This window comes from Papaver somniferum, unplaced genomic scaffold (genome assembly GCF_003573695.1).
Source record: "Papaver somniferum cultivar HN1 unplaced genomic scaffold, ASM357369v1 unplaced-scaffold_99, whole genome shotgun sequence".
NCBI lineage: Eukaryota > Viridiplantae > Streptophyta > Magnoliopsida > Ranunculales > Papaveraceae > Papaver > Papaver somniferum.
Genome location: NW_020653081.1, coordinates 1,243,895 through 1,258,510, shown reverse-complemented (window position 1 = coordinate 1,258,510; position 14,616 = coordinate 1,243,895). Strand labels below are relative to the sequence as shown.

Genomic DNA, 14,616 nt, shown 5'->3' with positions numbered 1-14,616 from the left:
CAATAATGGCTATTCCAAACCCTAGTAATCCTTCTAAAATACAAGAAATAAATTCTCATAAGAAGTTTCCTAGACATTGAGACCTTTGAAGAATTCTTTATCGTCCCCGAACTCCTTGTCATCAACAACTATAAGTACATAGGGTTCGTGAAGAAAGGAGTCAATTCCAAAAACCTTCTAGGCTGATGATGTCGAACCATGATCTTCTGAATTTCAAGAGTTCTCATAACAATAGCCTTTATTTTCTGAATCTCCTTCCTTGTTTCCTTCAACTCTTCAAGAACACCAGAAAACTTCTGAGAATTTGAAGGAACAACTCTTGGCTTCCTCACATTCCTTCTTTTTCTTTTTAAAGTTGGAGGAAATGGAGATTTATCCTTTTCCTTCATGATTGATGGATTAACAATCATATTAACATCTTTTCCATCATAAAATATGATGCTTGGAGTATCCATACGTGTATGGGTTTGTGAGAGGAAATCACAATTTAAGCTCAACAAGCAGTCTTAAGATACAAAGAGTTTCAGAGAAGGAAAATGAATGTAGGGTTACAGAACCTTTAACCACACAGGTTCACGCACATACTATTCACAACCCAACCCTAAAGAGAGTAGAATTGTCGAGAATAACCCTTTTTTAATGATAAAGCAGGGAAGTCCCTTCCAATATCGATTAGATATGAAAGAATTCCAAAATTTGCAAAACACGGCAAAGCTAAGAAAACAACAAAATATTTTTCTTTTCTTAAAGCCTGAGGTGTGCAAAATCTTGTCTCTTTTGATCAGGCACATGAGACAAGATGCACCAAAACAACACAATTAAGTTGTGCTGCGGTGAACAACCATTTGTCCACCATAACCTTTTTGAAAGAAATTTATAGAACCATGTCTATCAAAATGTTTAGACCAAATTATTATTTCTAGCGGTCTTGTCTCATCTTTGGAAACTAACTTCTTTGAAGAGGATAAAATCTTACACACCTTAGCGGTTTTTTGAACAAGTTTGAGCTTGTTTGCTAGTCGATTTGCTCTTTGTTGAAGTTTATTGACATATCTCATCTTGTGTTTGTACTTGAAACACTTTGAAAGTTCATGACCCTTGAGTGAACAATAAGAGCATGTCAACGGATAAGATGATTCAGATGCCCGAGATGTGCAAGCTGCTAGACACATAGTGAAACCTGAAAAATCAGACAGAGAGTTTCCAACAGAAAAAGTCAATTTTTTCTTCCATATTGGTTGAGTCTTCTTCTGAAAGAATATCAAGATTGATGTATGTATAGCTACAATTATCAAAATCAATATCTTCACAAAGAAGTGCGACCCTTGATTTTCCGTCTTCATTGAAATCATAGTGATCAGACATTTCATCAAGAGTTGCAGAAAGACCTTTGTTCCCAATGTACTTTCTACGGTTCGGACACTCATTTTCAAAATGACCAAAACCTTTACACTTAAAGCACTGTGGCATATCCTTGTCAGCATCCCTGTTTTTAGGAGGAATGCGATTATGAGGTTTAACTGATGATCTGGGTTTGTCTCTGGAGAACCGTTTACTTCTCTTCAATAAAAGATCTATAAACTGTCTTGTGATCAAAGAGACTGACTTGTCAAAATCTTCATCTGATGAATCAGCCTCAGAAAAATCATCCTTAGAGACGCAGACACTTTTAACTTTTGTCAAGTGATTTAGTGTTCTTTTGTGCTTTAAAGGCAACATCCTTTCCGGTTTTGGATTTATGCTCATGATCAAAGATCTTTAGCTTTCCAACCAACGTATTTCTGGAGAGAGCATCAAGGTTATTTACCTAAACGATGGCATGCTTCTTAGAATCATATCTGGATGACAACGATCTGAGAATTTTCATCACAATGTCCTTTTCAGGAATAGTCTTACCCAATGCAAAGGATGCATTAAAAATTTCAGACACTTTGTGATTAAACTCATCAAATGAATCTTCATCTGCCATACGAAGGTTTTCCTAATCAGAATTTAGGTTTTGAAGCCTAGCTTCCTTTTCACTGATATTCCATTCGAATACGGTTTCTAAGATATCCCAAGCATCTTTAGACCGAGTACACGTGGTCACATGGTGCTGAAGATCTGGGGTAATGGCATTCAAACCGTCAGAGTTTTGCTTTGCATCAAGTATCTCGGCAGCGTCATATGCACCAATATCCTTTGGAACGGTCGCATCTCCTACTGCCACAACGGGGGCATCATAGCCATTAACTACATAAACCCATGATTGAAAATCACGCGCTTGAAGAAAGGCACGTATAATAATTTTCCACCACAAGTAATTTGAGTCATCAAAGAGTTTATATCTCCAACTCTTAATTCAATCTGCAATCATCAAATGGAAATCTGCGACCTCGATTGAATATAAGAGGAGTAACTTGAACGGTACCAAAGACCAATGTTCAAGTGTCAATCAATTTAAATCAACAACCAAAGGTTGGATTATCTGATTGATTGGTCTTAACGCACAACCTGTGATATTTCAATTATATAACAAATATAATGCGGAAAAGAAATAACACAGACACCGGAATTTTGTTAACAAGGAAAACCGCAAATGCAGGAAAACCACGAGACCTAGTCCAGTTTGAACACCACACTGTATTAAGCTGCTACAGACACTAGCCTACTACCAATGAACTTCGGACTGGACTATAGTTGAACCCTAATCAATCTCACACTGATTCAAGGTACACTTGCGTTCCTTACGTCTCTGATCCCAGCATGATACTACACACTTGATTTCCTTAGCTGATCTCACCCACAACCAAGAGTTGCTACGACCCAAAGTCGAAGACTTGATAAATAAATCTGTCTAACACAGAAAAGTCTATATATTGAATAAATATATCTCCCACAGAAATACCCAAGAGTTTTTGTTCCGTATTTTGATAAATCAAGGTGAACATGAACCAATTAATAACCCGGACTTATATTCCTGAAGAACAACCTAGTATTATAAATCACCTCACAATAATCTTAATTGTATGATGGCGAAACTATATATTGTGGAATCACAAATGATGAGACGAAGGTGTTTGTGATTACTTTTTATCTTGCCTGTCGGAGATTAAATCTCGAGCAAATCTTAGAGAAGATAGTACTCAAACGACATAATCGGACAAGATCAGAACACGCAACTACAAATAAAATAGTTGGGTTTGGCTTCACAATCCCAATGAAGTCTTTGAAGTCGTTAACCTACAGGGTGTCGAAGAAACCTAAGGTTAAAGGAGAATTGACTCTAGTTTATGCAACTAGTAACACACAACAGGTCTGGGGATTAGGTTTCCCAGTTGCTAGAGTTCTTCTTTATATAGTTTTCAAAGCAGGGTTTGCAATCTAAGTTATCTGGGTAACAAAGCATTCAATATTCACCGTTAGATGAAAAAACTGATTCATCCAAGCTAATATCTTTCAACCGTTAGATCGAACTTATCTTGTTACACACAAATGAAATGTACCCTCATTTAGGTTTATATAACCGTACCCAAACATGTACACCATGTTGGCTCGACAATAGTTAACCGAAGTTAGCCATATGATTACTCTCATATCAACCTTATTCATCTTAACCATAACTAGTTCAAACGACTCAAATGAAACTAGTTAAAGAGCCGTTCAATTGTTATATTCTCATAAAAGTATACAAGAACACAATTGAAGCAAAATCGATTTGATTCACTTGAATCAATACATGAACATTATAGCCATGGTTTCCAAAGATTGCATTCCTTATCTTATAAATGTCTAAGTTCATGTACACAACCGATTTTAGAAAGTAACCAACTCAAGTATGCCAACGGGTTCGCATACTTAAGTAGCTGGACCGAGTTTGCTTACGCCAGTACGCGTACGGGTGCGCATACCAATTTACGTTCCAATCTCCAGCAAAAATTCACGGACGTGAGACTTCCTCCAGTATGCGTATGGGTATGCATACTTGCCCAGACATCCAACAAACGCCAGTACGCGTACGGGTACGCACAATTCAGGTTCCCGGTTTTGGACTTATACACAAATGTGATAACACACTATGTTTATATCCAAACATGGTTACATGATTCTAAACTATTTATTTGAATCATTGAAACTTTCTTAGAGGGTGACAATAGTCGTTTTCACACATTATTAACATCAAATCAATTTTCAAGATATTTAAATAATCATAACGAAACATTCCAATACTACACCAAATGATTGTATCACACAAACCATGTAAGATGTTACTCGGAAATTTTCACATGATATAAGAGGAACTTGGTCGAAGCGAAAGCTTTCCAATACATATTTCGAGAAATATGTAAGCGAGATAAACTCAGCTCGAAATCTCAAATGTGTATATAGAAAACTATATCGTAATATGACTTATGTCTCAATATAGGAGATAGAGTAGAAATAGACTTTCCAGGTGATAGATGAGTTTCAGTCTCCACATACCTTTTGTCGATGAAGTTCCACAAGCTCCCTTAGTAGTTCTTCGTCTTCAAATGATGAACGCCGTGAAGTCTAAGCTCAACTACACAATCTATGTCCTAGTCCTAGACATCTATAAATAGGCTAGAAATCAAGACTTATAGTTTTGATCACTAACGTTGATAAACATTCTTGAGATATCAACGTATGCGAGTTCGACCGAGCAGTGCTCTAACACTTTTACCATAGTGCAAAAGCCACTTTGTCTATCCATCTGGATGAATTTAGTTTTCGTTATATTGAGTTGCATAGGAATTTCCCTAAGCCGATTCCTATGGAGAGAAAATACATTTGCATCTTTGTGATGATCCACATTTTACAGACCGGAAATTTTATTATGGGTGAATTTTTCATCCACAAGTTTGTGAAGTCTAGATACTACCCCTAAAATTTGAAGAGGTCGCTATGGAGTAGTCCATCCGGTCATAGGCTGGCCGGATACCCTATCCGAACATTAAGTGTTCAGATGTTTGTTTTTTTCTTAAAAAATTATTCTGTCACTTAATAACCAGATACTATAAAACATTTCTTTCCATCAGGTCACTAAGTGACCGGATGAATTTTTTTTCCTTTTGAGTTGATTTAATTGAGAACATATACCTTAGTTCCTAATGTATAGCTATGACATGCCTCAACAGTGGTGCACAATCATTGCGTATTACTGAAGTTGTAGCCTGGATAATGGAGCTGCACAGTCCGACGATGTAGTGCCAACATGGCTGAGACAAGAAAGGCTACTTAGTATGCGCAACAACGCGGTAGTGTTGCATATCCTTATTCAGAGTTGTCCCATATCAAGGAAGGAATAAAGGATGAGATGCAAGTCATGCGATGACTTTGTCATTGTCCTAAGCTTTGGCCAAGACTTGGACAATGCATATGCAACAACGGCGGGGCTAAACGTGCCATTGGTATCAATTTCTCAGGCAAAAGGAATGCAAGTGATGCATATAAGTGTGAAGTTGAACTAAGCAAGTTAAGACTCGGTTGGCATGATATTTGGGTATTGGCATCTAAATAAGCTAAGTGCATGATCGGGATGAATGAAGCGCAACCATTGCCAGATACTTGGCAGAAGTGCAAGTTGAATGAAGCGCAACCATTGCCGGACATTTGGCGTAAGCCAGTAGTGATTAAAGCACAATCATTGTCGAACTTTGGCATGGGCCGAAGTTCAGTGAAGCATAATGATTGTCGGACTTGAGTTCAAGCTGTCAGTTGCGAGTGTGTGTGCATCACACGCATGCCAAAGTGAAAGAGCTAGGTAGAGACGGTTATAAATGAGCTTTGTAACCGAGTTTGGCATAGCCTAACCGTTTGAAACAAGTGTGGCTCCATTCTACACGCCAACATTAAAATTAGTAGTTAAAAAGTGAATTGTGGCGGTTAAGGAACTGCCTATGGACAGATGGTTGTTCATAGGGCGTGCAACAGATTTGCATACGGATTGGCCCTGGTTCTTGACATTATAAATAGCCAGATAACCCTTGCAGATGAGAGTTGTTCAAGTGTTGAGGAACCACATTGCAGTAGAGAGTGAATTCTGTGTTAGGCTTAGAGAATAAGCTTGTAAGTTAATTGGTTGGACAAGTTTTGTATCTTCCCCTTAAGATAATAAAAGAAAGTTTATCGGCTTATACGTTTTGCCTTACTATCTTGTTGATTCGATAATACTCCATAATTCTGTGAAGCATAAACATGGCAGGAACCTCTTTGTAGTATGGGCTACATTGCTGGTGAAGAGAAAATCTAAGTAAGTCTTCCGTTGCACACTCAAGGTAGAGTTGGCTGTTTGCATAGGTGCAAACTTATAAGGCTGAAAATACGAGTGGGTTATAAGAGATCACTGAACCACTGTATTGCCGGGTTACAGTTGCGCAAAATTTTCTGAGGGACATTTGCAGGTGTGATAATAGCCACGGTTTGCTATAACTAGCAATGGTTTATTTTTAACTTAGCAACAATTTTAACCATTGCGAATTTAAAGTTTTTGAATGTCACTGAGGTAGACAATCATCCAGTCACCGAAGAGCCGGATAAGATTTTTGCATAATGTCTTTTCTGAATATCTTGACTATGAGTGGTTGGATAGATTAATTTTTGGGTTGTATTCCCACGGTAGGTTTTGACTCCATGGTTGGATGGGTTAACTTTTCGCTGAGGATCCACATATATGTATGGATACTCACTAACTTATGTATATTTTTACATCTGTATTATAGGAGTCGCTCTTACCACTTTTTTTTTATAATAAGAGAGGATGATGTATTAAATAAAAGACTTAGACAGTTAAATGAAGTTTCTCTCATAATAGAATTTCTACTCAGACTGGTAAATTTTGAGACCAAAACATAGTGGTCGGGATATTTCTAGCTTTCTTTGCTGGTAAATCAGCTACCTCACTGGTCTACCTAGGAACATTATGACATTGCTACTTATCAACAGGCTTCTAAACAGTCAGTGATAATGTTGTTTGTAGTCCAGTGGGAAACACCTACTTTTCCGCATATATATTGCATTTATTACATTTGTAAAGAGAGAAGCAAATTTTAGCAGGGGTTTATAATAATATTTTTTCTATGTTCGAAAGTTGGATGACTCAAGTACAGCCTCAGTCGAATCAAGCTGCTTGGCTGAATACTGCAATGATAGTCTCATGGTCCATCTGGAATGAGAGATGTGAAGTCCAATTTCAAAAAAAGACAGTAGTTAATGCTAGAAGGGCTCTCACTTTTGCTAGCTATATTGAGAAGCTCAATTCTATATATTTAGCTACTCATAATATATAACCGTCAACTAGGACAGATTTACCAAAGAGGAAACCACCTTCTTATCCTTTCATTTAAATTAACTGTGATGCTTCCTATGACGCTAATACAGGTCTAACAGGCATTGCTATGCAGCCAAATGCTATGCAGGAATAAGGAGTTCTGAACAAGCAAAATGCCTAGCTTTCTTTGATGCAGTTAGCTGGGGTATTGAGCTAATATATACACACATTGTCTTTGAAGCAAACTTACAAGGAATAGTCAACTATATCAACAACTCTGCGCCAGTCATTGCTTGGGAGAATGAAGACATTCTGTTAGATGCCATCAATAAGTTAAAAAACATCATACGGTGGGAATGTAATTTTATTCCTAGAGTTTGTAATAAACCTACTGATAAACTAGCTAAGTATAGCAGCAAGAATGGTATTACTAGAGTCTGGCTAGATGAGCCTCCTGGCATAATTGAGAGTTATCTTTTGTTAGACACTGAAAGTATTTCTAGTTAATAAAATTTCTTTGGCATCAAAAAAATAAATAAAAAATTAACCATTTTTTCTCATACATTTTATTATATGTTACACTTTGCCATACTAATGATTGACTCTTATCTTGTCCATGTATGCACGAGATAACAAAACTCTTTAAACAATCGCCCTCTAAATAAATTCTCCTAACATTCTTCATTGGATTTTGATTGGAGATTTCTTGCCGTGTAAGTGGTTGTTTTTATTTGAGATTTCTTGCCGTTCCCAACACGTAGTACTACCACCAAGGAAGTCTAAGGATTCAAAAATCCTCGACGGAGACCTTCATTAATCACCTGAAACATGTATGGTCAAGACATCTTCACAACCGGCTTTCATACTCAAATTAATTACCAGAAACCTGCATAGTCGAGAGACATCTTTTTACAACGGGCTTTCATACTCTCTAGAAGCACCAGCTACAGCCTACACCACACAAAATTGTTGGTGACTAGTCTATTTGTACGATGTTTAATTTCCTTTCTCATTTCCGCAGCCATGTAATATAGCACGGGGTACTAGTACTACTATCGAACAATCAACCCTTAGGACAATGAAATGTGGGGGCACACCTCCCTATATTAATTACCCAGTACTAGGAGATCATGTGTCCACAGACTCTACCACTCGCTCCAAAATGGTTGGTCAATATGGGATTCTTGGGTACAGAAGGTTTCTAATTAGTATGAAAAGTTGCTATTGACAGGGCCATTCTAATGTCCAGTTTTAAGCTATAAAATTAAAAACTAGCTCATAAATCATGATCACACCGTCTTTCTTTGCCTTTCTCAAGCAATCACTGAAACAAAACTAAAAACAAGAAAATGAGTTCTTCCATACCCGTTAATGTTAATGAATTAAACCATCAAAATTTAGAAGAAAATGATGATCAACTCTGCATTTTAGCATGCCAAATAGCAGCTTGTTCAGGACTTCCGATGGCTTTAAAAGCTGCATTAGATCTTGATTTACTCGAAATCGTAGCTAAAGCGGATCCAAATGCATATATCTCACCACTAGAGATTTCATCCCAGTTAGGTACTCAAAATCCCAATGCACCTTCCATGTTAGATAGGCTTTTGCGATTGTTAACAAGCTTTTCTATTCTCAAATGCTCACAAATCACTACCCAAGATGGCAAGATTCAACGACTCTATGGGTTGGCACTAATGACAGGTGAAAAAGATATTTCATTAAGTGTATGAATATCAGTGTAATTGTTATTACAGGATATGTCTGAACATAGCATTTATACTACACTATACACGTGCAGTTGACACAGAGTTATAAGTACAGACACTCTAAAGATAAGGGGCACCATTACCCCCCCTCAAACTGAAGTGAAGAAGGATGAACTTGCAGTTTGTCTCTGAGATAGCCAAATCTGGGACCATGTAAGGCTTTGGTGAAGATATCAGCCACCTGTTCAAGAGTAGGAACATAAAAGACATCCAAGGCTTTAGATTGTACCAGTTCTCTGACAAAGTGAAAGTCCAGAGCAACATGCTTCATTTTACTGTGCTGAATAGGATTGGAAGCTAAAGAGGTTGAGCTTATGTTGTCACAATCTAATCTGGGAACTGCAGGTAGTGGGAAATGAAGATCATTGAGGATAAAGCAGACCCAAACTAGTTCAACAGCACTATGAGCTAGAGTTTTATATTCTTCTTCAGTGCTGGATCTGGCAACTGTACTTTGCTTTCTAGAGGACCAGGAGATAGGATTGGAACCCAGAAAAATGCAGTAACCACCAGTGGACTTTCTGTCATCAATATTGCCTGCGCAGTCAGCATCTGAAAAACCCAGTAAAAAAGAAGAACCTTTTGTGAATTTGATACCATACTCAATTGTGCCTTTTATATATCTGAGAATTCTTTTGACAACTTCAAAATGAGTAGTGGTAGGATTCTGCATGAATTGGCAGACCTGATTAACAGCATAACATATATCAGGTCTGGTCCATGTCAAATACTGAAGAGCTCCAACAATTGACCTGTATTCTGAAGGATCAGGAAGGAAGGAACCAACTGACTTGCTCAGTTTGACTGTTGCTGAGGCAGGAGAAGAACATGCTTTAGCACCAGTCATATTGGTTTTCTTCAGTAGATCAAGTGCATACTTGGATTGAGAAAAGATGCAGAGCATAGTTATCTCTTTTGACTTCTAAACCCAAGAAATAATGTATGTTGCCTAGATCCTTGATGGGAAAACTAGCTTGCAGGTTTGTGACAATATTATGCATATGATTTGAATCATTGCCAGTGAGTAAGATATCATCCACATAAACTAGGATAATTATAATAAATGATCCAACTTTGTGAATGAACAATGAAGTATCAGCATATGAGGTAACAAAGCCAAGAGAAATAAGAGCTTGAGCAAGTTTAGCATACCATGCTCTGGGTGCTTGCTTGAGTCCATAGATGGATTTATGAAGTAGGCAGACATGATTTTGGTATTGGGGATTAATAAATCCAGGTGGTTGAGCCATAAATACCTTTTCTTGCAGATCCCCATGGAGAAAGGCATTACTTACATCAAGTTGAGTAATTGCCCAGTTGAATTGAACTGCAAGAGAAAGAACAATCCTCACAGTTGTTGGTTTGGCAACATGACTAAATGTTTCTGTGAAGTCAAGTCCTGGTTGTTGATGAAACCCCTTTTCCACTAGTCTTGCTTTATATTTGTCCAGTGAACCATCTGCATTATATTTGATCCTAAAGACCTATTTGCAGCCAACTACATTTTGCTCAGGTGAAGAAGGCACATAAGACCAAGTACCAGCATTAAGTAAAGCTTCATGTTCCTGAAAAAGTGCTACCTTCCATTTTGGATTCTTTATTGCTTGAGAGAAGCATGTTGGAACTGGAGATGTTGTATTACTTAAGTAAGCTGCAGGCAATAAATGTTTAGTGGCAAGCATAGTTTTTGGTTTAAACACACCTCTCTTAGCCCTAGTAATCATGGAATGATCATTTTGAGGAATGACTTTAGTTGTAGTATTGGGAGTGGAGGTGGTGAGAGTTGTAGGAGGAACTGACTCAGAGATTGAAGGAGCAGTAGAAGCATCACAAGTAGGAATGATGGATGGAACAATTGCAGAAATAGTATGAGATGAAAAAGTCTTGAAAGGAAAACTGGATTCATTGAATAACACATGTCTAGAGATATATACTCTGCCAGTGGTGAAGTCATAACATCTATAACCTTTGTGATAAAGACTATATCCTAGAAAGACACAGTGCTTACTTCTAGGTTGTAACTTATATGAAGTATATGGTTTCAACCATGGAAAGCAGGAGCAACCAAAGACTTTCAAAAAGTCATAATTAGGAGACTTATGAAAGAGAAATTCAAAAGGAGATACAAAGTTTAGAGCTTTTGCTGGTAATCTATTGATTAGATAATTTGCAGTTTGAAAAGCCTCTACCCAAAACATGGCAGGGAGACCAGATTGAATCAAAAGAGTTCTACCAATGTCCAAAATATGTTTGTGTTTTACCTCAGCAACCCCATTTTGCTCAGGTGTATTGGGACAGGAAAAATCATGAAGTATGCCTTTTTGAGTAAGATAAGCTTTAAGAAGATTACCAGTAAATTCACCACCATTATCAGTTCTAATACATTTAACAGACAAAGAAAAGAAGTGGGAAGATCCAACAATACTTGGAGTACTCATCTACAACATTAGCATAGTAGTATGAGCCTGAAAGAGAACTAACATGACAGGGACCCCATAAGTCCATATGAAGAAGCTCTAATGGTTGAGCAGCAACAGTATTAGAAAGACTAAAAGGAAGCTTGTGCATTCTTCCAAGTTTACAGTCATTACAAAATAAAGGTAATTGTTATTACATTCCATATGAAGAAAAATAATCTTCACCCAAGAGAGTATCTGTGAATCAGTGTTGCAAGAGAAAAAGAACACCGAATTTTGTTGAAGATGAAGAAAAAATCACCATTGAAGGATCAAAAGCTTAACCTGCTCTGATACCATAATGACAGGTGAAAAAGATATTTCATTAAGTGTATGAATATCAGTGTAGTTGTTATTACAGGATATGTCTGAACATAGCATTTATACTACACTATACACGTGCAGTTGACACAGAGTTATAAATACAGACACTCTAAAGATAAGGGGCGCCATTAGGCACCTGTTTGCAAGTATTTTACTAGGGATCCAGAAAACGGTGTCTCCATTGCTCCTTTAGCTGTGATGAATACAGATAGGGTCTTCATGGATAGTTGGTAAGACTTTATTTAGTACGAGTAAAATATAGCAAAGATTCAGCAGCCAAAACTCTTGCTTGGCTTTAAAACGTTTAGCTCATAAATTAAACTCCTCTCGTCTGTGCTTATTTTTCCTGTGTCCTCAGGTACCACTTTAAAGATGCTGTAATGGAAGGTGGAATTCCTTTTAATAGAGCTCATGGGATGAGTGCATTTGAATATCCTGGGGCAGATCTTCGATTCAATCAAGTTTTTAATAAAGCTATGTCAGATCACACTACCTTGACTATGGCAAAAGTATTTGAAAAATACAAAGGATTTGAAGGTATTGAAGTTTTTGTTGATGTTGGTGGTGGTGTTGGAGTCACAACTAAAATGATTACTGCCAAGTATCCTCAACTTAAGGGTATCAATTTAGACTTGCCTCATGTATTAGCAGATGCACCAACATATCCCGGTACCACTTCTTTCCATCATGTTGTCATATGTTGTGTGCTTAAGCCAAACTAAACATCCTGTATGCTTGTTTCTTCGTTCGTCGACAGTTCAGAAAGAAAACATAAAAGTTTTTTCTTTTCTGTTATCACCAAGAGTTATTACTAAAACCATGTTGCAGGAGTGGAGAATGTTGGAGGAGACATGTTTGTCAGTGTTCCAAGAGGGGATGCCATTTTCATGAAGGTGACCATTTTTGCTTCTTGTAAACATTATTAGGTTAACTGGATCAATTGTTGTTATTGATCTTCTTTCATTTTAAATTACTGACTTACGATGCATGTACTACTTGCAGTGGATTCTTCACGATTGGAGTGATGAGTACTGCTTGAAACTCTTAAAGAACTGTTATGAAGCTATACCAGACTGCGGAAAAGTGATCATTGTTGAAGGGAATCTTCCCGCAGTCATTGATGATAGTGTTACCTCAAAACTTTTGTTTGAACAAGATATGGTCATGTTAACTCAGAACCCTGGAGGTAAAGAAAGGACATTTTCAGAATTTGAAGCCCTGGCAAAGCAATCTGGATTTGCTAGCTGTAAGACTCTGTGTTCTGTTTACTACAGTTACGTCATGGAGTTCCATAAAACAGCAAAGAATTAGCATTTTATTTTTGCTAGGAATTAGTGTTCCTAAGAGTATTTTATTGGTTTCTTTGCAAGTTTGGCTTAAAATATGATGGATGAAACTCTGTATCTTCCGGATCCTATGGGCATGAATTCCAATCGTCTGCATTTTTTTAGTCTTGATAATCGTACACTTGCATTTTATCCCGATCCAGACGTTTTAACCCACCACTGTAGTAATAATGGTCTCGACATTTTGTCCCATAACTGTTGGATTGCATCCCATAGTGGGGCTACCAAACCCTTGCTATAGTTTAAAGGTGACGACTGACGAGGTAACTACAGGGTGATGGACGGCAATTAGGTCAAAAAAATGAAACAAAGATATGGCCTCACTAAAAAATTCTCAGACAATTAAAGTCTGAGAAGCACGGTAGTAAGTGGCTCTTGCTATATATACAGACTAAGTAAGAATGATAACCAGATTCGGAATACTCACTGAAAGAAAGATTAAGCAAAGTAACAACACAACCGTAAGAGTAATATAATGAGACATGAACATCCCTACCAAGTATTATCGCCAACAAAAACTAAATTCAGAGAAGGCTCTGAGAGTGCCTACTTCTGCAACATTGATACGACCACGAAGGCAGCAGTCAAAGCAGTTAACTGGCACACTAATAGACCAAATCAAGGACTAGCCATATTCTTCAATTTTAGGTTTAGCAAACTTGTGGGAGGCTTTTTACAATATGAAAATATGCAAGAACAAGTATTACATTCTACTTTTCCATAGTGACATCAACTGTCTGAGTTTATTGAATCAGGGATGCACTTGTAATGAGGTTAAGTCAGAACCAGCATGCAAACAACAAGTTTTGGCAAGAGATGTCAGTAATTCTTGGCGGCTAGTGACCATCTAAGCACCCGAGTGACTTTTTCAGAAGTTTCTGTGCCTCTTCTCTTCTTCTGAATTATGAAGACAGAAAACACCGGTTATAAAAAGAGAAAAATTACTCTAGCCACTGGTTCAATTCACATGTCACCACTTGATTACACTATTGATACTGAATGAGTTATGTTGCTAGAAAAGCAGTGAAAAGAGCTACGAAATGCTACAAACAATAATAGATACAAAGAAGTACTAATGCAGTGTGTTGAGAAGGCCACTCCTACATGTATTCGGTTGCAATCAAGTTATTCTCGAACTTCAAACAGAAGAAAATTAAAGACAGGGGGTAATACCACATTATTACCTCTTTATATCTTCAACAGCTTCTCTCCGCCGTTGTATCTGAAGTTCTAGTATGTGAATTAGCGTTGCTCTGGCCTGAAAAAGCAACAAACAACAATGTGATTAGGTCAGCACGGAATGAATAAACTTAAAGCAAGTAATAAGTTCAAAATAAATAATATGATTATGCACCTGATGGGGGCGCAAAGAATTTAGGATGGGGTACTGCTGGAGCTATGGTTAATGTCTTCCCCGATGTATCTGGACGATATTCACCGATCTTTCTCCTTGTAAA

At 37.5% G+C, this 14,616-nt stretch overlaps 1 protein-coding gene and 1 long non-coding RNA gene across 3 annotated transcripts; one reads left to right on the top strand and one right to left on the bottom strand.

Annotated features, from left to right (window-relative positions):
• The first annotated feature begins 8,579 nt into the window (after positions 1-8,579).
• Positions 8,580-13,241, top strand: LOC113346262 (caffeic acid 3-O-methyltransferase-like). Of its 2 annotated transcripts, none has more exons than XM_026589814.1 (5): positions 8,580-8,955; positions 11,946-12,043; positions 12,172-12,482; positions 12,642-12,706; positions 12,816-13,241. In XM_026589814.1, the coding sequence occupies exons 1-5, from the start codon at positions 8,617-8,619 to the stop codon at positions 13,122-13,124; spliced, it is 1,122 nt and encodes a 373-aa protein (XP_026445599.1). In that variant the 5' UTR covers positions 8,580-8,616; the 3' UTR covers positions 13,125-13,241. The 2 variants fall into 2 exon arrangements, with proteins under 2 accessions (XP_026445599.1, XP_026445600.1); XM_026589815.1 differs by lacking the exon at positions 8,580-8,955 and adding an exon at positions 11,686-11,797 and having other exon boundaries at positions 11,895-12,043.
• Positions 13,242-14,038: 797 nt separating this feature from the next.
• LOC113346353 lies at positions 14,039-14,537 on the bottom strand. Its single transcript, XR_003358490.1, has 3 exons — positions 14,514-14,537; positions 14,344-14,417; positions 14,039-14,056 (listed from the first exon to the last, which is right to left on the bottom strand). It is a non-coding gene; the product is annotated as an uncharacterized LOC113346353 (long non-coding RNA).
• Positions 14,538-14,616: the final 79 nt, after the last annotated feature.

What these genes read in the sequence shown, in the direction of transcription:
- LOC113346262 (XM_026589814.1), top strand. Translation starts at nt 8,617, where the DNA reads ATGAGTTCTTCCATACCCGTTAATGTTAATGAATTAAACCATCAAAAT. An exon ending in TTCAACGACTCTATGGGTTG is followed by an intron (nt 8,956 to 11,945) that starts GCACTAATGACA and finishes GGGCGCCATTAG; the next exon opens with GCACCTGTTTGCAAGTATTT. An exon ending in GGGATGCCATTTTCATGAAG is followed by an intron (nt 12,707 to 12,815) that starts GTGACCATTTTT and finishes TACTACTTGCAG; the next exon opens with TGGATTCTTCACGATTGGAG.